The 20,574-nt window shown below is 40.4% G+C and overlaps 1 protein-coding gene across 6 annotated transcripts in view; it reads left to right on the top strand.

Annotated features, from left to right (window-relative positions):
• si:ch73-63e15.2 (protein strawberry notch homolog 2) overlaps positions 1–19,737 on the top strand; it is a 68,970-nt gene extending 49,233 nt beyond the window's left edge. For 3 of the 6 annotated variants that reach the window (XM_044361476.1, XM_044361478.1, XM_044361481.1), the window contains 27 exons: positions 42–128; positions 820–928; positions 1,057–1,217; positions 1,335–1,468; positions 1,673–1,763; positions 1,896–2,039; positions 2,156–2,273; positions 2,365–2,470; positions 2,660–2,813; positions 2,937–3,113; positions 5,046–5,143; positions 5,967–6,049; positions 6,373–6,555; positions 6,746–6,867; positions 7,006–7,137; positions 7,292–7,427; positions 8,764–8,876; positions 10,677–10,748; positions 10,925–11,033; positions 11,135–11,206; positions 11,347–11,490; positions 11,725–11,819; positions 12,974–13,066; positions 13,227–13,358; positions 13,894–13,970; positions 14,330–14,520; positions 15,079–19,737. In XM_044361476.1, coding sequence (XP_044217411.1) covers positions 42–128; positions 820–928; positions 1,057–1,217; positions 1,335–1,468; positions 1,673–1,763; positions 1,896–2,039; positions 2,156–2,273; positions 2,365–2,470; positions 2,660–2,813; positions 2,937–3,113; positions 5,046–5,143; positions 5,967–6,049; positions 6,373–6,555; positions 6,746–6,867; positions 7,006–7,137; positions 7,292–7,427; positions 8,764–8,876; positions 10,677–10,748; positions 10,925–11,033; positions 11,135–11,206; positions 11,347–11,490; positions 11,725–11,819; positions 12,974–13,066; positions 13,227–13,358; positions 13,894–13,970; positions 14,330–14,520; positions 15,079–16,331 — 4,386 coding nt within the window. In that variant the 3' untranslated portion in view covers positions 16,332–19,737. The remainder of the gene's footprint in view (positions 1–41; positions 129–819; positions 929–1,056; positions 1,218–1,334; positions 1,469–1,672; positions 1,764–1,895; positions 2,040–2,155; positions 2,274–2,364; positions 2,471–2,659; positions 2,814–2,936; positions 3,114–5,045; positions 5,144–5,966; positions 6,050–6,372; positions 6,556–6,745; positions 6,868–7,005; positions 7,138–7,291; positions 7,428–8,763; positions 8,877–10,676; positions 10,749–10,924; positions 11,034–11,134; positions 11,207–11,346; positions 11,491–11,724; positions 11,820–12,973; positions 13,067–13,226; positions 13,359–13,893; positions 13,971–14,329; positions 14,521–15,078) is intronic. The other 3 variants (XM_044361477.1, XM_044361479.1, XM_044361480.1) reach the window with 2 other exon arrangements.
• The last annotated feature ends 837 nt before the right edge of the window (positions 19,738–20,574 follow it).

The following is a 20,574-nucleotide window of genomic DNA, read 5'->3' on the forward strand; positions in this document are numbered from 1 at the left end:
TATTTGAGTTTGTATTTCTTTATTTTATGTTTTGTTGACAGCTGAATGGCACCAGCAGGTTTCATGGCTTGGCCAGTTTGGATGATATAACTGCTATTATCAGCAACCCACCTTTAGGAGGATTTCAGGTAGTTACAAGAACCTCTCCAATCTGATGTAAAAATGAAACCAAGCTCTTTAACTATATCAGCCTAATCACTGATGGTTCCCAGTAATGCAAAAATATGCTGATCATGTTATATGTCTGCTTTTGTGCAGCTGATGATTGCCCTGTGTGTTTACAGTACAAGATAAAGCATATATTGTTTTGCATAGTGACATGATATGCTACTAATCTTAAAGTGAAGGCCACATTTTGACAGTGCAGTGCATGAAGGTAGTAGAAACTGCTCATACTTGAGCCTACTTTGGCAAGTTTCCGCATTACTGCAGATGATGAAAGAATTGCTTCATATTGCATATATTGGACATTCTGCAATTGCATAGAGAGATGATCATAACATATAATGCATTGTCTCTTGACTTTTTTATGTGACAAGAAGAGAGGCTATGTAATATTTGTCACTGACCTCTCTTACAAAATGGGACCTTTTGCATTTTTTTTGCGTTTCTCAGATAACATTAATGTGACATTGCCTGAATATTCAAAGCAGTCTTTTTGTCTACTGTCGACAAACATGTTTTTAAGTTCTCCTTCATTCTGCTTCAACTGGTTTTATACACCTTTCACTTACATTTGGTGTAAGGCTGAAAAAAGAACTATAACACCAAATGTGGCTTTTAATGTGAATGACATTACTGTCGTCTCTCTGATGTTAGCAGGCTCAGAGAACCCAGTCACCACCAGTAGAGGAAGAGGATGCCGAAGAGGAGGAGACAGAGGAACTGGGACATGTAGACACATATGCTGAGTACAGACCTTCCAAATGTAGGCCGCTAGACTGAATGTCAACATCTAGTTACCCATTCATTCATCTACTTCTTGCTTTTTAATTTTAATTTTAAGTCATTATGCAGTTTTTTCTCTCCTTTAAAACTACCCTCTCTCCTCTTCAGCCACTATAGGAATTTCTCATCCTGACATAGTGGTGGAGACCAACACGCTATCCAGTGTCCCTCCTCCTGACATTACATACACTCTGTCTATCCCCGAGTCAACTATTAACAGTGGCCTGCTGTCTGCTCTGCAGCTAGAGGCCATCATCTACGCCTGCCAGGTACACACATTGGTGCATATACTCACAATATGCAATCCTCAGTTTGGAACTATGAAGATGAGTGTTTTGATTATGCGGGCATCTTTGTTCATGCATTTGCTTTTTGTCCGTCCTCAGCAACACGAGGTGATCCTTCAGAACAACCAGAGAGCAGGCTTCCTGATCGGAGATGGGGCAGGGGTCGGAAAGGGACGCACTGTGGCGGGAATCATCCTGGAGAACTACCTTAAGGGAAGGAAGAAAGCACTATGGTAAGAAAGGAGGTGTTACAGTCATCTGTGTGTACTCATTCAGGGATCATAAAAGCAGTGTAAAACCCAAAAAAAAACAACTGTAGTTTCATTGATTTATGTGATAGTGATGTATCCAGTTATGTGCCAGGATAAACTGAACATGTAGTGGCACGTTTGTAAAGAAGCTAGCTGAATTACTAATTTTCCTGTTGCTGCCCTCAGGTTCAGCATATCCAATGACCTGAAATTTGATGCAGAGAGAGATCTCAAAGACATAGATGCACCGAATATTCCTGTGCATGCCTTAAACAAGGTGAGTCCAGGTGGAGTTACTGTGACAAGCTAAGAAATGTTTACTTAAGTGCATCCGAGCAGAAAATTGAAACAAAGCAAGCCATGTTCTAACACCATTTTCCTCTTTTGAATGTCTCATTTGTTGTTGTAGATAAAGTATGGAGACACAGCTACCTCAGAAGGAGTCCTGTTTGCAACGTACTCTGCGCTGATTGGAGAGAGCCAGGCAGGAGGCCAGCGCCGGACGAGAATTAAACAGATCCTGGACTGGTGCAAGCCAGACTTTGACGGAGTTGTATCCTTTCATTTGAACAACCTCACATGCAACATCCATCTAACATAAGCCGGCATTCCATGTGTTGTCCCATTTGTTGTCCTGTGTTGTTTGCCCTTGACCTCTCCCCTTTACAGATTATTTTTGATGAATGCCACAAAGCCAAGAATGCCACATCTACAAAGATGGGCAAGGCAGTGCTTGATCTGCAAAACAAGCTGCCGCGGGCCAGAGTGGTGTATGCCAGTGCCACAGGTAGGCTGACACACAAATGCACACACACCTACATGCAATGCAATACAACAGGGGATTTTAAAAATACATATTTCTTTCATCCTTGTTCCAGGTGCCTCTGAGCCAAAGAACATGATTTATATGAGCCGCCTGGGAATCTGGGGTGAGGGCACGCCCTTCAGAACCTTTGATGACTTCCTGCATGCCATCGAAAAGAGGTTTGTAGGGTGACATGTTGCAGAAATTCCCTCCAAAGCATTTTGTCTGTTTGAAGCCTTTGAATCATGTGGGTACATATCTTCAAATCGCGGTGCTTACTGGAAAACTCCTTACAGTCAGGTTGTGGTTTTGGCTGGTTGACCCATGATTGAATTATGTCGAATAATTTATATGCTGTTTATATACAGAGGTGTTGGTGCCATGGAGATTGTTGCTATGGACATGAAAGTGAGCGGGATGTACATTGCCAGGCAGCTGAGCTTCTCAGGTGTGTCTTTCCGCATTGAAGAGATCGGATTGGACAGCGACTTCAAACTGGTCTACAACAAAGCTGCCAAACTGGTGAGCGTCATGCCTCTCACATATAAAGATAAGCTGCCTGCCTAATATTTGTGTATGCCTATCTAATTGCATGCAAGATAAAATCACTATATTTTTAACTGACCATTCACATTTGTTCTCCAGTGGGCGGAGGCGCTGCAAGTGTTCATGCGTGCAGCTGACGAGCTGGGCCTGGTCAGCAGGAAGTCTCTGTGGGGGCAGTTCTGGTCATCTCACCAGCGCTTTTTCAAATACCTCTGTATCGCTGCCAAGGTCCGCTGCCTGGTGGAGCTGGCCCAGAAAGAGCTGGAGGCCGGAAAGGTCAGCACAGTACACTCTTAAACGCTGAGTCATATAGTGTATATATAATCTAGAAGACTAGAAATTAACCAGAAAAAGATCCAAGCAGGAAATTAAATTCTATATATGTTGCATAAGTGAGGTGTGGATGTTTTTATTGTGTCATCAGGGGTCCAAGCAGCGAAGCTGGTGGAACCCTGTTGTTTTTGTTCTCTTTCTTCTTCTTTTTCTTCTTTTTTTCCACTAAAAGTGTGCAGCAAAAACTGTAAGACCTAGAAACACCAAAAATGGCAAGTGGGTTGCAAATTCCACCCACTACTCAGGCACATAAATTGACACTCATTGACCTCAAGGTGGCGCTGTAATAATCAAGTTTACATTTTCCCAATTATCTTGAAAATGGCTTGGCCTACGGTCAAAATTCTTTCACCATTTAATCTCTCAAGTCATCTGCATCTTTGCTTCACTGACCTTCTGCTCTAAAAATGTCAAATTTTGCGACTTTTCCTCAATTTTCGTCAGAAATTGCTGGGCCAATCGCACAAAACTTACTCAGGATCGTCTACAGACTTCACTGATCTTAAGTCATTAAAGAAATTTCGATACGTCAATCCATTTTGAAATTATACATTTTAAACCTGTGCCTTTTAGTTCATTTTTACATAAATGCTCGTAAATCAAAATTGTAACCAAAACCAGACACGCATGTGTTCAGATGCTAAGTCCAACCCTCGCTGTGCAGTCGTGGGATATTCTGCCACTTGGGAGCGCCAAAATCTTTAAATTTTTACATCTCAAAACTGCCTGTGATTTTCAAAAATCACCAGAAGGTTGTACAGACTTCATTCTTTTTGCAACACATCACACAATATATGAAGAAACTGCTCTATTGCAACTTATACTTAATTATGAACACCTTCACTCTATTTTTTTTCAAAATCTGCATAATGAACTCTCAAATCTTTTTAAGTATTGTTGAAATGCTACCAAAATTGAGTCACAGATTGTTTAGACTCTGGAGATGAAAAGTAAAAAGTTGTGCAGTGGCAATAAATATTTTAGTGTAATGCACTGTGGAAACAAAATGTTTTAAATTGACAGATGTTTGATCAAATTTCAGAAACTATCAGAAAAACATCTCTTTTTTGATAACAATCGTGTGATTAGTCTTTCAGTTATTTATCTGTAAATGTGTAATTTTGGTGAATATTTTAATTTCAGCTGCATTCAGTCCCATAGACCTTTGTTGTATTCAACTTTGCATGATTATGAGAAGAGCCGATAGTCCAGGTTTTACGGTGCTGACTGTGAACCACACCGTCCCAGAGGGGACCTGTGCTAGTTGTCACTCCCCCTCTCTCAACCTCTTACTCCCTCTGCTGTACACTGGGAGTTAAAGGCATAAGAGACCGCTATAATAACTCCATTTTAAAAAATCACTATGACATAGTGATCAGCAGCAAAAAAATTTCATTAGGGTAAAGTTGTTGCATGTTATTGATCATTAAATTATTCACTCTCATTGACTTCTACGCAGTACTTTACTAATTGTATGTAGAACTAAGTTAATGTTTAGTGTCAACTACTGTCAGTGACATCTGTGTTGTCCTGATGGTCTAGTGGTCTGAACACCTGCCCTCTAACTGTAAGGTCACCTGTTCAAATCCAGCCTGGCACCAAGCTGTGTGTATCCTCCTGTTTCTGCCCAACTGTTGTGAACTCTTGTGGTTTAATAGTTGTACAATACATGTACGTCAAATTATGTGCTTGGACCCTGCTTTTCACTGCTTGCTTTTTTTGTTTGTTTTTTGTTTTTGTTTTATTTTAGTTGTTACAAAATTCCACAAGGATGTTCCATCATGATACAGGAATGAGTTCACAATGAAGTTTACTTCAGGTAAAACAGTAAACCTGTTTTGGTTGTTGATGTGTGTTTGTTTCTCTCCACAACAGTGCATCGTAATTGGCCTACAGTCTACAGGAGAGTCCCGCACCAGAGAAGTCCTGGATGAGAATGACGGACATCTTGACAGATTTGTATCTGCAGCAGAGTGAGTGAAATAAAATATGTTGTCTGTCAGTTTAGTTTGTATGTGTGTGTTAAGATGTGTGTATGTTATTGAGTAATTGATTTCTGAGCTTCTTAGACTTCTGAGGTTTGCTAAAAAGAATATTTACAAAAAATGACTAAATGTCTGCACAGCTGAAAGCTTACTTTCTGTGGATTTTTCTCAGCTGAAAGTGAAGAGAAATACACACACTACTCAGTAGTTGATTATATTCTTCACAAAATAGTTTATGTCTAGTACATGGCAGCACTGCTGGTGTATTACTTACTTCACAGACAGAATATTTGCTGATTTGGAGCCAGTTTAATGTCTGTTTGCCGGAATACATACACTAGCGGTCTTTTGGTTTCTTGCATTTCATTTTCTTGCTTCATTAGAATGTCAAATATTTTACCAGGCCTGGGGAGAACACGTCCTCACCACAAACATTCTGTAAAATGATAAGTATTCAGGACATGTCGTTCAAGTCCTCTGCATTTATTCTCAATTAAACTAGGCAGTCTCTTTACTTATTAGCAGCTATTTAAACGACAAATGACTCATCCAAGGAAAACGAGGAGGAGAAGGTAAAGTTCTGAGTGTTCTGAACTTGTTTGACCTTAAACCTCTCTCAGCAGACATGCCTGAATGTCTGAGCATATTAGACCACACACAACATGTTCATCTGCCTGTTAACACCTGACAGCTATAATGCGGCCAAATCAGGAATGTACAGAGTGTGTAACTGTCCTATTTTGTCCTGATTGCTTTGCCGTCAGGTTAAAAGTTTCTTCTTTTTTTTTTCTTCTCTTCCTCTTTCCTTTAGGGGAGTATTCCAGTCTCTCGTAACAAAACATTTCCCTTCAGAGAAACAGAGAAGAGAGAAGGCACCAGGGAATAAGAGAAAACGTAAGTGAAGATGATGCATTTGTCACAAAATATTATGTAAATAGTATTAAAATAATTTCATGTCATGTTTTTCACTATTTTTGTATGTAGCCAGCGTTCGGCTGACATGTCAGACATTTGCCCTGCAGTCTAATTTAGCAGCTAACAGAGTGTTGTTTGTAAGAATGTAAAGAAGTTGTTGGTATACCATTTGACACCCTTGATTCAGAGTGAAATGCCCTTTTTCATCTTTCTAATCATCTCAGTCACTGATAATACAGAAAGTGTTGTTGAGCTGCACTTCTTGTTTCTTACTCTAATATCCTGTTGTGGCCACAAATCAGGGAAACCTCGAGGTCGCCAGACCAAGGTACCCAAGCACACAGTGGACAGCGGTGGTGTGATCAACATCAGTGATGACACCAGTAGTGACTCCGATGGCATGGACACCGACTCCAACTCCTCGCCAGACTCCCTGCTAGACAACGACGATGTCATCTTTGTGAACCAAACTAGCTGTCAGACAGGTAGGAAAACTAACGAGGTGCCTTTTTTCTTTGGTTCAGTGTTGTCATCAGGAGTGATGTCTAAGAGGATCATCCAATTAAAGATATTTTAGTCAGTAGCTGACACCGTAGTCCGCCACGCCCTGTTATTTTTATAACTTTGGCCTTCTGGAGTTACAAAGTTAATGTCCCCTCTGCTTTGTATTCACAGCCAGGATAGAGGAGATGAAGCAGGGACTCCTCAACAAAATATCCGAGCTGGGAAAAGAACTACCTCTCAATACGTTGGACGAGCTCATCGATCAGTTTGGAGGACCAGATAAAGTCTCAGAGGTATGAGCCTAATAAGCCTAAATGGTGGTGGTGGGATTCACATGTTTGTCACCCTTTAAATGATCGAATGAATGTTAAGACATCAGCACCAAAAATATGTAACACATTTACATTTTTCTAATTTTTTTTTTTCTGCAGATGACTGGTCGTAAAGGTCGTGTGGTGCGGCGTCTTGATGGCAGCGTCCGCTATGAGTCACGGGCTGAGCAGGGTCTTACCATCGACCACATCAACCTCAAGGAGAAAGACCGCTTCATGAGCGGAGAGAAGGTCAAATACACTTAAGAGATAAAGATATACTGTAGCATGCAATTCAGAATTGTTGTTTTCATTACTTGAATGGCTGGACCGAGCTATATCTAAAAGAAATTTACTGCTTTATAAACTTCAGTAATAATAATGCAGACCTTTCTTTTTCCTCCAGTTGGTGGCCATCATCTCAGAGGCAGCCAGCTCCGGGATTTCCCTTCAGGCGGACAAGCGAGTGAAAAACCAGAGGCGCAGGGTCCACATGACCCTGGAGCTGCCTTGGAGTGCAGACAGAGCCATTCAGCAGTTTGGTGAGCCAGACAAAATGCAGTTACAATGAGTCTTTCAAAGGTTCAGCAGAGTAAACGCTTGAGAAGAAATTAAACTATAGTTCACATTATATCCTATTTTCTCCCCCATTCGTAACTTTTCATTTCTCTTTTCTTTATTATGGCATCAAGACTTCACACATATGTAAAGTTCCTCTAAAAATGACTTATTGCGACTCATCACACAAGTGTTAACCAAAATTTTTAGAATGGTGTCATCACTTGTTTGTCAATGAAGTGCAAGTTTTTTACTGTGTACTTCATGTTGTAATAGGTGAAAACACAGGCTTATCTCTGCCCTCTGCAGGAGAGGGTCACTCTGAGGAGTCCTACCTAGGTTTTATGTCTCATGTTTAGGCCAAAGATGACCAAATTATGACAAAATGTTATGTTTTCTCACTGCAACACTGCTGGTAATATGAGGTGTTGATAATTTCAGTCATTTCACTCACAATATGTAAACATTTTGTTCATATATGCACCTTGTTTATTCCATTAGTTAATAGCAATTTTTTAGCTTCAAAGCACATGGATTTAGTAGGCCAAACACACACACACACAAACACACGCCATCACAGAGTAGCTGATGAATTAAATGTTTATAGTAATTAGCAAACTGCTAAAGTAATTCTGTCCATTAGTAGCTCTCCTGCTTGATGTGAAGCTCTTCATTTAAGTGTGTGTGTGTGTGTGCGCATGTCTGCATGCCTGTTGTTGTACACATTCACGCATGTATTGCAGCAATACATACACACACACACACAGGCAGTCATAGTTATTTCCTCTTAAGAGATTCTTCGGAGGTCGAGGAGACTTCCACAGAAAAACCTTGTGGAATTTTTTGTTGTTTTTTGGTGAGCGAAAAACACCCTGTTCAAACTGATCTTCTCTTAGAGTGTTAGGATCACATTTCTCAGTCATTTGATGTTGCTGATCTTATCATGTCACCAATAATATCCCCTTCTTACTTCTCTGTTTCTAATGATTTACTCATTTTACCAGTGAGGCTGAAATCAGTAACTTGTTTTTGTTAAAATATATTTTTTTGTCTGTCCAGCTGTTGATATTATTACAGCGTGTTGAAACAAGAGCCGTTACACACAAAATGACATAAACATAAGTTGGAGTGAAATTTATTTTTGTATCACACAATAAGCATCATCCTATACTACTCGTGTGTAATTGAATCACCTCAAGACATAATATTTTAAATCAACTAGATCTCATAACGATTCCCACATACTTTGATATTGAATACTAATATACTGATTGGTCACACAGATTCTCTCTTATCATCATCTTTTCTTTTTCTTTCCAGGTCGTACCCATCGGTCCAATCAGGTGACGGCCCCAGAGTACATCTTCCTCATCTCGGAGTTAGCTGGGGAGAGACGTTTCGCCTCCATAGTGGCTAAAAGACTAGAGAGCTTGGTAAATATCTCAGCCTTGTAGATGTGTGTGTGTGTGTTGCACTGGCATGTTTTGTATGTGCCACATTTATTTCTTATTTTTCCTTTAATTAAGTGAATTCTGCCTCATGAGAAAATAATACTTTTGATCTTATTGTCTTATAGAGTGTGAGAACAATCATTCTACTGTAAACAGAGAGAATCTGTGTTTTGTGTTTATTGATTTTTATGCTCTTGGTTGCCATCGACTCTTTGTCGTTTGTCTCTTCACCCTGCCGTCACCTTCTGTCCTTTTTGTTTTCTGTGGTATTCCATAATCAAGAGACTCTCCATAGAGTCTCTTTTATTGTTGGTACTTGAAGTTACATCAACTTTTCTCCACAAACCTCAAGAGATTCTGGGTCTTTCCCTTCTCCGACTCAATCATGGAAAACTGAATAAGCAGAGAAAAAAAAAAGACCATGCCTGGATAATTTATAAGTCGATGGTCATTTTCCACAATTATCAATGCATTTCAGCACCACCAGTCATTTATTTCCATAGTGACACAGCATGACAGTTCTTTTGGGGGGAAAATAGGGCAAGGAGGGCAAAAGGGGACGGCAGTTCCAGGAAGTCATTCCTGTGTTTGCCAGCTGTGTACGGTAAATCCATGTTGACAATAGGTCACATCTCTGCTCGCCAGCCTGATAAAACCTGATACAACACAAGTTCACACACTGAGTCACTCAAACTAGACCGTTGAATACCTTTGTAACCGGCTGACTCCAGATCAGCAGTGAAGTCATATTTGGCTAAGACATCCCTTTGTTTTGGTATCTCAAGGCATTTTTCTGTGTGGGCAGAGCCAGCAGCTGGCTACAAGGCTGGTCTGCTGTCGAGTCTGCTTCCTCTACATTTCCCATCACCTCCCTCGCAGTTCCTATGAAAGGTTGATAAAACGGAAAGACAACAGAATACGGCTGTGGTCAAACAAAAATGTTCTCTTAATTGATTTCTGTCTCAGTTGTCTCATGTCTCAAGTTGTCATCGTGCAAAACGTCGCCTGAGATACAAAATGTTGTCAGTAGGCCGCAAAAGAAGTTCTACCTCATACATCATGCTCATTGATTTCCTCTGACACCCTGGACAGAGACCAGGCTATATAATCACACTATCTCGTGTATGGAGTGACACTTTCACATGCTGCTGTTTGATGCAGAGAAAATGTACCTCTGTCTAAAAAATGTGACCCTTTCATATGAGATATATTGTCAAAGGTTAAATCCTTGATTATTTGACAGATGTTCATGACTGTACTGTTCTATACCGTATCACTGGTGAATTACAGAATAATATTTGCTTAGCGGATGTGTGAAATCTCAGTTCATTGAAAGTGGTAGCCGCAGTGTTAACCATTGAGATTAAACATGTGAATGAAGTTGTATAATTTTTTACACTTCCTTAATTTGGCAATGTTATAAAAAGTTAACACAGTGATTCTACAATCATGTCAAGTATCTCTCAGATTGAGAAGAGTAGAATTGATGGTTGAAACGACTGGAAGTCAATGCTATTATCTGCTCTAAGGTCATATTAATCCCGCAATAATTGTATAGTAAGTATACAGTAATCCTTTTATAAGATGTAGGAATGCTATCACACAATGACCTGAGCAGTGAAGCCAGGTTGGATAATGCACGCTGGCCCATTCCTATCAACAGCAAACACAGATTTATCCCATGTCACTGTGTCAATCTGTATTAGTGTGATGATGCTCTGAAGGCTGTAAACCTAATACTGCTAATACTAGTAATAATACTGTTGCTAATCCACTTTGCAGGGTGCATTAACCCATGGAGACAGAAGAGCCACTGAATCCAGAGACCTGAGCAAGTACAATTTCGAGAACAAGGTAGGAAAACTTAAAAGCCCCCCAAGTGTGAAAATAAGCCTCTTTTTAACTTAAACAATTTAAGGTTTTTTTTCAGTCTTAGTGGTGTACATGATCTCTTGTTGTTACATTCATTGTAAGTTGCCAAATGAGCCTTCTGAGAGAATTTATCGATTACGTTTTCCTTTTTCTTGCAGTATGGTACCAAGGCTCTGGATAAAATCACCAAAGCAATTCTTGGCCACATAGATAACAAGGTGCCCCCTCCCAAAACTTACCCTGGGGGTGAATCCATGTTCTTCAGAGGTATGTTTGAGATTTGTCAGCATCTGTGGACAGAGAACAGCTTCACCAGCACAACGTTTTCTGTGTTTGATCCTCATCAATATGTTTTTCTTTGTTTTTAGATATGAAACATGGAATGATGGACGTGGGCATCTTTTGTAGGGAGCCTCGCTTTGGGATCAATACTGAGAAAGGTAGAGTACTCAGGAGCATGCAGGCAACTTTTATGCCAGTGGTGCCAGAATGCGTCAACTCAGGCCACCTCCTGTGAAATTTAACTCAGCTGTGTTCATCTGTCTGGCATTAATTGTACTGTGTTGTGTTTTTATCCCAGACTGCAGCATCACCAAGTTCCTAAATCGCATCCTGGGCCTGGAGGTTCACAAGCAAAACCATCTCTTCCAGTACTTCACTGACAATTTTGACTACCTGATCGAGAAGGACAAGAAGGAGGGCAAATATGACATGGGAATCCTAGGTATGGAGGTCAAGTGCAACCCAGAAATTTTTAGACATGGTTTTAGGTCTCACTAAAAAGCACCAGTTATAAATCCATTATTTCAATAACCTATGTTATAATGACCTATGTTTGCTGTTCCTTTCTTCAATTATCTCTGTCAACATCCTTCATATTGGATTGTTTTAAGATGATTCTTAATCATCAAATGTGAGTAATAGTTTTAGTTAACTTGTTCTTTCGTGTCCCTGACAGACCTTGCCCCAGGTAACGATGAGATCTATGAAGAGAAGCAGGAAACTTTCTTGACAGTCGGAAACCCTCAGGACGGACAAGTTGTTCTCTATAAGGTATGTGGATATGTGGGCAGCTGTATTCTGATAGCCATGAGAGGAGAATGATGTAGCAGCTTCAAGAGGGGCAGCGGGCAGTCTGATGAGCACAGGCACATTTACAGATAAAGGCTGATCGTGGAGCATCACACATCACACAAATGATGTGACCTTTGTCTTGGTCAGAATGCACACTTCTTTGTTGTACCTGCCAAGAAAGCTAGAGTGACCCAGAAGAGATTCTTTGAATATATATGATGTCCAAAAAATGAAAACCATGTGCTTTCTCATGTGAGTTGAATCCAGGAGAACATGTAAGATCCCAAAAAACCAAAACAATGAAAAGTTGATGATCAGTGGCAGTTAGGCAATCTTCACAGATTAGATAACAAATACCACTTATGACTTGTATAAGTCTCTTAAGAATTTTTGGAGCGCCCTGGTTGCCAGATGGCTGCTGCGCATGCCTCATAATTGCAACATCCCCGGTTTGATTCCAGCCAGGGACCTTTGTTGAATGTCATACCCATCTCTATCTCCTCTCATTTCCTGTCTGCCTCTTCTCTGCCCACTATCAATTAAAGGCAATAAAAAAGCCAAAAAAAAAAAAACTTTTAAAAAGAATTTTTTGATTTTTTTTACACTGCAAACAGTTTTTGTATACAACTATATAATTCACATAACCTGCACACCGAGACGTAACTCAAGTAGCTTCGGTGTGGGATTTTATGATTGATGTCACTTTGTTAGCAGTTAGACTGTGATCATACAGGCTTAGCTTGGGGCTGAGGAGCCTAGACACTAGTGGGAGGTGAGAACAGGATAATTACTGGTGTCTTCTGCTTTTAGCTGTTGGCTGCAGGCTGCAAACGTAACCTGCGTTTGACATTTCAAAGCTGGCACCCAAACAGAATGCTGCACAGCTTGTACCAGTTTAGCAAGTATTGAGAGAGTGTTGGGAACATGCATGACTGATGGATGATTTATTTTATTGACCTATACTGTATATCTGTGTGATTGTGTGTTTTTAAATTGAAATTAGATTGGATTGGGTGTCTATGCAAGAGTCTCTCACCTACATGTCCGCAGTGTGTGTGTTTGCATGGCTGCTTGGCCCCCCTCCTGTTTCACAGGACATCTGCTTTAATCTCTTGATCTTTTTGCCCCTGTAGATCAGTGTGGACAGAGGTATGCCCTGGGATGAGGCCTACAACAGGTCACTGAAGCTCAGCGGTTCTGAAGAGGGATTCTACCTGTCTTTGAAGGTGAATCCATGTTATAATAAGCAAACTGGATGTATAGGATTTATTATGTAACCCAGACTTCACAGAATAGCAATGAATGTCCACTGAAAGGATTTTCTTAGTACCTAAGACTGTGAAACACTTAGCAAGAGAATTCACTGTCTGTACTGCTTCCCCACAGCTGCGAGGTAACCACCCATGTGTGCTGCTAGCTGAACAAGGACGAGGCAAGAACTTCATTGTCTACAAGCCCAACATCGGCAAGCAGACCCACCCTGAGAGCCTCGACAACCTGCAGCAACGTTACCGGAAGGTGACGGCTTGATTGTCATTGTATTGTTGGGTTAATAGTTGTGTCTGTGTATATTGGCATCTAGTATATATTATATCCACACAGTATATATATATAAATAAATATTTGGAGTCTGCTGCCCCCTTGTGGCCATGGAAGAGTACAGAATCTGTCAATGACTAGTACAGTGTGGCAATGTTACAGACTCATTAACAAGAACATAATCAATGAAATGAATAAGAATTAAAAGTATGGGTCAAAGTAGGTGATGGAGTTCCTTTATATTCATGTTTTTTTAAATTAAAGCTAAACTCTTTTTTTAACAACAAAATGATTAATGACCTTTCATTTCATGACCACTGAACACAAGAGTCATCTCCTCTGACACACTGAATGATTAGAAATGCGATAAAACTGATATGACCTTTAGTTGTAGTTGGAAGTTTAAAGCAGCTCATAATTATTAAAGATTCTCTGTTGTTAAATATTGAACAAATTGTGGATACAACAAGTGAGTTCTGAGCTGATTTCTGTGTTTTTTTTCCCCCTTTTCCAGGTGACTCCAGAGGACGCCAAGGACGTCTGGGAGAACCAGTTCAACTTCTCCTTCAAGAAGTGTAGCCATGCCAACTGGTAAGCAGGAATCCACAGCCTCCCTTGGGATTAATGGCTCTCTAGATCCAATCAGGCTAGTACTTAGGATCCTATGAGGGAGGTTTTAAGCTTAGATGCCATTCCCAAGGATTTGCAGATCACCTGAGGAACTAGTCATGAAGAAATAACCTCCAAGTCTCACATGTGCTCTCTAATGATTATTGAACTATCTTTAAAATGTGAGAATGGAGCTGTCTCTGATTTAGATAGAGCATGATTGCCAGTCAGTCCCTCAACCTGTCATACAGTTTTCCTGAAAGATGCATGTGCAAGAAATGTACGGCTCTTTAGGTGTATTCATAAAAGAGTTAACTTTTTCCTCTCTGTCCTCTCCCTAGGAATGGGAAGTGTAAGATAATCGAGGAAGGTCAGGTGTGTCTGCAGGGCATGCGCCTCCGTCAGTACCACATGTTGTGTGGTGCTCTGTTGCGCGTGTGGAAGCGCGTATCTGATGTGGTGTCCGACATCACCAGCTCCAGCATCCTGCAGATTGTTCGCCTTAAAACCAAGCAGCATAACAAGCAAGTCGGTTAGTACACAAGTGATCTTTTTTTCACCAATAAACATGTACAAGTTTTTAAGTTTTCAGACTTTATATGGGTAAGAATATTCTGCAAATACTAATGTTTAGCCCAGAGTTTTTCACATTAGCCCAATGTGATGCTGATAATGTGCTGACACTGATTTATGACAAATTGAGGAAATGAAAATGTCATTTCCTTTCCTTATTTGTCCCCTGTGAACTCTTGTTAGCACGACATTAACAATAAGTGACACTTGGTAGACCTGCAACACAGTTTCAATTCAGCTTGACCATGTTAACCCAACAGTAGGAGGAGGCAGATACAGTGCATGGTCTATTTTTCTTTGTGCACTGGACCATTTTCATAAACATGTAAAAGAAAAAAATACACCACTGGCATAAATATGTTAATTGTTATTCATCATTCATTATCAAGTTTAAATGAAATAGGTGAAGTAGGAAGATCTGGTTTTGAAAAGTGTTCAGTTCACAGATAATTTGGTAAAGTCTCAGTTTTGACCTCACTTACACCTGTAACATCAATGTGCTTCTCATTTGTCCCAGGTATCAAGATCCCAGAGAACTGCGTGGCCCGCGTGCGCGACGAGCTGTTGCAAATGGACGATGAGGTGAAGAGGAGGCGCAAGGAGAAGGAGAAGCAGGCCGTGGAGCAACGGCAGGCTGAGGAGCACAGGCGTAAAATGGAGCAGGAGAACAAACACCTCCTGGAAAATCTGTTCAGCCAGAAACCCATGCTCAACCAGTCCCTCATTCTCGCCCAGAGCCAGATCCTCAAACAGAAACTCAACCAAAACCCTCTGCCAAGGACGCAACCTGCGAATATATCTCAGCTACTGAGAATGCAAGCCCAGCCCACTTTACAGCAGCCCTCCCAGAATATAATGTTGTCCTTACAGAGAAATCCCAGCCAAACCCAGCAAAGGACTCATAACAGCTGGCCCAACAATTCCACCAACAACAACAACAACCAGGGCCGTCTGCCCAACACGGTCAACCCCAACCCCAATTTCACCCAGTTTTACTCCCAGTCCTTCTTACCCTCTATTCCACAACTAAAGAACCAGTCTCTTCCACTCCATCAGACCGCGCTGTCTCCCAACATGTCTTCCAAGAATCCCCTGGATGATATCTTGGATCTGACTGTGGGCTCACCGTCCTCTTCCCCAGACACCACAGAGGGCGGGCTGAATCTGGACACACATCTGACACACGCAGTGTTCGGAGATGACTTAAATCTCGAGTCTCTGATCCCTCAGAATGCACCGAATACCCAGCATGCTGCACAAATACAGCAGCCTCTTTTGCTACAACAGCAACAGCAGCAGCAGCAGCAGCAGCAGCAACATCTGCAGGCCACACAGCAGCAGAACCACAGCTTGATGGCCAATAACCACCAAGACATACTAGATTTATTGAACTTTGCCTCTGTCCCCCCAGATACCCATACAGAAAGCCCCTCATCCTCTACCTCCTCCGGCTCTTCCTCCACGTCCTCCTCCTCTTCTGTGACAAACAACCTGGTCCCTCACGCCTCCCCCAGCCTCCTGCCAGCACCTACACTCGTCCCACCATCATCGTCTTCCTCTCTCTTCTCCAGCCCGTCCCCCTCCTCTTCTCTGTTCTCCAATTCTTCCTCTCACTTCCCCTCCAACTATCTCCTCTCCCAATCAGACTCTCTTTCCTTACCCAACGGCCACTGCAGTTCCGGCGCTCTTGACGTCCGCGAGGCTCTGAACAGCATGCTACAGGCCGGACCAGACCGCAAGTCTGTCATTCACTACCGGCAACAAGACTAAGACCTTTGAACAGCAACAGCTCATCCGGACTTTTTGTTTTCCTTTAGGTATTTTTCGTTTTGTCTTTTAAAGCAGATCGTGTGTCGTTGGCTGCTGTCTATGATCGCACCCTCGGACCTACTCCCTCTCCCCTCAGGGCCTATAGTCACGTCACTGCCTGTCCTGCGCTCGGCTCACCTTTTTCTCTGTCCACCTGTAGCGTTCAACCCGCTCGAGGCTGTTAAGGTGATAGCGGGCTCGATCAATATCAGATTTCTGCACCAAAGTGTGTCCTCCACAGTGAAAGGCAGCTGTTTAAAAAAGGAAAAAAGAAAAAAAAAAAAAAAAAAAAAAAAAAAGGCAAAAAAACCCCATTATAACTGTATTTTATTCATTCGACCTGTCAAAAAAACAAAACAAAAAAAAAGCTCATTCATCGAGGAAATCCTTGTGTTAGAACAAACCTCCGGCTGCTGACTTTACGAGGTATGATTGGTGAAGTTGCTGGAAGCTCTAAATGCCTTTCACCAGTTAAAACCACATCTTTTAGACTTTTTGCTTTACCGTTACTTCGCTTCATGGCCGTCTGTCTTGAGAATTACAAGGCTGTATGCAAGGCTTGGTTTGAGTGAAACAAAAGATAGTGCTGAACTGGAAGACAAGAGAAAAAAAAATCACCTTTTTAGCTGGTTAGCCATGAAATGCCTCAGTTTTCATTTCTTCTACATGCTCCCTCTTGTTTCTCTCCCTGCTTGTATGAACACTAGTGTGAGGAAAAAGGGAGAGGAAGAGCAGTCTGCTGTTGCAAACAGTGCCTTTGGAGAAATCTATAAATGCAGTCTTTAAAAATCAATGTAGCCTAATGTATAGATTTGTACTCTTGAGCGTTGGATTTCATTTTAATTTAATATGGTATATTTGTATTTAACTTTTAGCCCCCTCAGTCAGTCAGTTGTCGTTGGTGTTACACTATGTTGGTGGTGTGTTTCAGGAAGAAGCCTCCATTAAGCCTGTATGTGCTCGTATGATTGTCTGTGGAGCCAGACTTGTCCTTTATCTGTGTCCTCCTGTCTGTCCCTGGTGAAAAGGCGATGTGCAAGGGTCAGTATGACATGGATTATTGAGCAGCATGGATAAAAAAAAAATGTCCAAAAATATATCTCACCCTCCCCCCCCCTTTTTCCTTTTTTTAGAGCTGACGATAACATTTAGTGATGTGACTCCTGGTTTGATTTGATTTTAAATTTCTCAGGAAAGTCTCGATTGCGTAGTTGTTTTTGTGTCATTTTGACCAACATGGATATAAAAATATTTGTTTTCAGTCATTAATTACAGTGGATAACAAGGTATTAAAAAATGTTCCAGTTTTTATTGTCTTGAGTCTGAAAAGCAAAATCCTGCTGTTTTTAAACTAAAATCTTGCTTTGATAATAGCAGTAACTTTTGAACGCTGGGTACAAGAAGAGTTCAGAATTGAACAAATGTCAGATTGAATGTTTTCATTTCAGGCGTCAAGGCTATAAAAACATCTGAAACGTGCAGATTTGTAATATTCACTGTGTATGATGATACATCTTTTAAAACCTGTAAGATCTGGCCATCTTTGTGTGAAAACAATGCACTGTAGTTCATTCATGACAAAACGCCGGGATAAGTTCAAGTGATCAAAAAGCAATAAAACCGTATTCTATTTGTTATGAAACACAAATGCCTAAGTACTGTTTACGCTCAACAGGCAAAGCTTTGTGGTTACCTTTGCATGGTATGAATCTTCTTATTTCTGTTGTGCTTCATAGTTTAGTTAATCAGATTCTGAAATGCATAAACCTTTGTATAGTAAGTTTTCACGAGATGAACGCGATGCGTTCTTGATGTTTTAGTCAGTTGTTATAAAAATTATTGTTATTTATATTTAAGGGATATTTAGATTTTAGATATGTTATCCTGCTTATTATTGGAATAGTTAATGAAATGTTTGGTCAGGGAAGTTTCTAGTTTTCAAGATTACTATAAGACAAATTCTATTAAAACCTGCCACCAAATAAGATTGCACTGTTCTGTACTGCTGTACAGTGTCTGGATTCATTTCTGCTCATTTCAGTTTTGCTTTCCTCAAGTAGAATTGTTTCTCCAACTTGTAGACCTTTGTTAGGCCTTGAGTTTGCAGAGAGATACCAAAGTATTCCACAGACACCCCTAAAGTTACTTGTTCTATAATATCAGATCTTTTATCAATCTCAGGAAGAAACCTACAAAAGGTGTAACGGTGGGGCGTTAGCAGAAATATATCATTTCCCCTTATAACAGTGGTGAAACTAACCAGTACATGTCCTATGTTTTTCTTAACTCTGTGCTGTGATTCTTGCTGTATTTATGTTCTAGACTTAATGTGATGGGTTTGTCGTTTTGTCCTTGTGAAAATGTCAGTGATTCTAAATGTTTATGCCTTCTTAGGGCAAAGATCAAAGTTTGTTTCTTTTTAAGGAACATTATTTTCTGTGGACAGTTTTATTTTTATTTGTGTTGCAGTTGTTGGACGTGTAATTCATGTTAAAGCTGACAGATATTTTTTGAGTCAATTCGCACCTGGATTAATACTGAAATGTGCAATTGATCTGTCCAAGCCTTCAGCCTCCCTCAGTGCAACATGTTTTGGATCAGACTGACTTGCTCACAGTATCTCTGAATTCTTGTTCTTGCATCACTTTTTATTCGTAGCATCTGATAATAGCATGTGTTCTTTGTATCCTCAATAGTTTTGCTTTTAATATTCCTCATCAGGCACATTCCCAGACATCACAGTCTACAAAAGATTTGCCTTCAATTTCTGTTTTATAGCCACGCAAATAAAGCTTTATGCATTTGAGGGATATGGACCGCATTTGTAGGAAAAAAAGCGTTTTTCTTTTAAAGAATCCTTCACTAGTATAGTTAGGCATTTTATCATTTTATTATCATTTTGCACTAAGAATGGCATAATCAAGTTACTGTTCTCTGTTGGTTATGATTGAGCGTTGCAAGCTTGTTGTGTTTCTGATGATCTATGATGGATTGCTCCGTGTATACTGTAACCATCTTTCTCGTTTCTCCACCGTTTGCATATTCTATAAATGTTATCACTCTCAAATAATTTATTGCTAACAAAAAAATGAAACAAAAAACATGCTACTGATTGTATGTATTTTTAAAACAAAGCCTATTTTTTCTGTAAAAAAAAAAGAAAAAAAAAGAAACTGTGTTCAGCACTTTTATTCTGGGTTGTGCTTTTGTTTTCTATATATTTATAATTTAGATCCAAATGTATATATTGTAAAATTTGTGCCTTTTGACTAATTCTTTAAAAAGGTTTTCTACTCATTAAAGGAAGGACTATATGAACTTGCAATCTTAACTTTGTAAACAAATAAAAACTTGAAGATTGCTGAAACTGAGTTTCATTTATTCATGTGGGTTGTCCCGTTCTACCTCGTCCAGCTCAGGAGAAGACCTTTGTCCCAACTGCTGGAGGTCTACCGGCTGGGTTTGTGTGTGAAAAGCCACCTCGTGTGACATCACTCTTCACTTATTTAAACACGACATTAAAGCTGATCGACTGAGGAGATTAAATGAAACTGCAATAAAATGCATTGCTGGAAAGCAACTAAGTACTTAAGTACAGCTTAGACACAACAGTTTATATAGAGGAGTTTAAATCAGCTCCCTTGACAGCTGCAGTGCTACAGTTAAAAGCTGCTTACATGCATCAATAATAATAATCTAATGTATAGTCATATAACACTGACAGAGGCCATTCTGCTGTATAATAAGTACTTTAAGCGTCTCAATATGTCCTCCATCACTGATAAAATGTGATGGCTGAAATGTTCAAACATCCACTCAGCAGCCAACCACAAACTTTATGTTCACACCATATATGAACATATATATGAACGTATTAGTTTCTTCCTCTGATGTGCTGCAGTGTCACATTAAAGAGTGTGGTTCCACTCCAGGTTTCTTCCCGTTAAAAGAGAGTTTTTCCTTGCCACTGCTGCCAAGTTCTTCCTCACAGGGGAATGTTGGGTCTCCGTAAATGAAAGAGTATGGCCTAGACTTGCTCTATGTGAAAAGTGCCCTGAGATCACTTCTGTTGTGATTTGGCGCTCTATAAATAAAAATTGACTTAAAATTGACTTGACTTAAACACAGGCCTCACTTGATGAATGTTGCACAGTAGATAAATTACTAAACAGGCCCACCGTGCACAGACCCTGGGGCTCTACAG

The sequence above is a fragment of the Thunnus albacares genome, chromosome 9 (assembly GCF_914725855.1).
Source record: "Thunnus albacares chromosome 9, fThuAlb1.1, whole genome shotgun sequence".
Lineage (NCBI taxonomy): Eukaryota > Metazoa > Chordata > Actinopteri > Scombriformes > Scombridae > Thunnus > Thunnus albacares.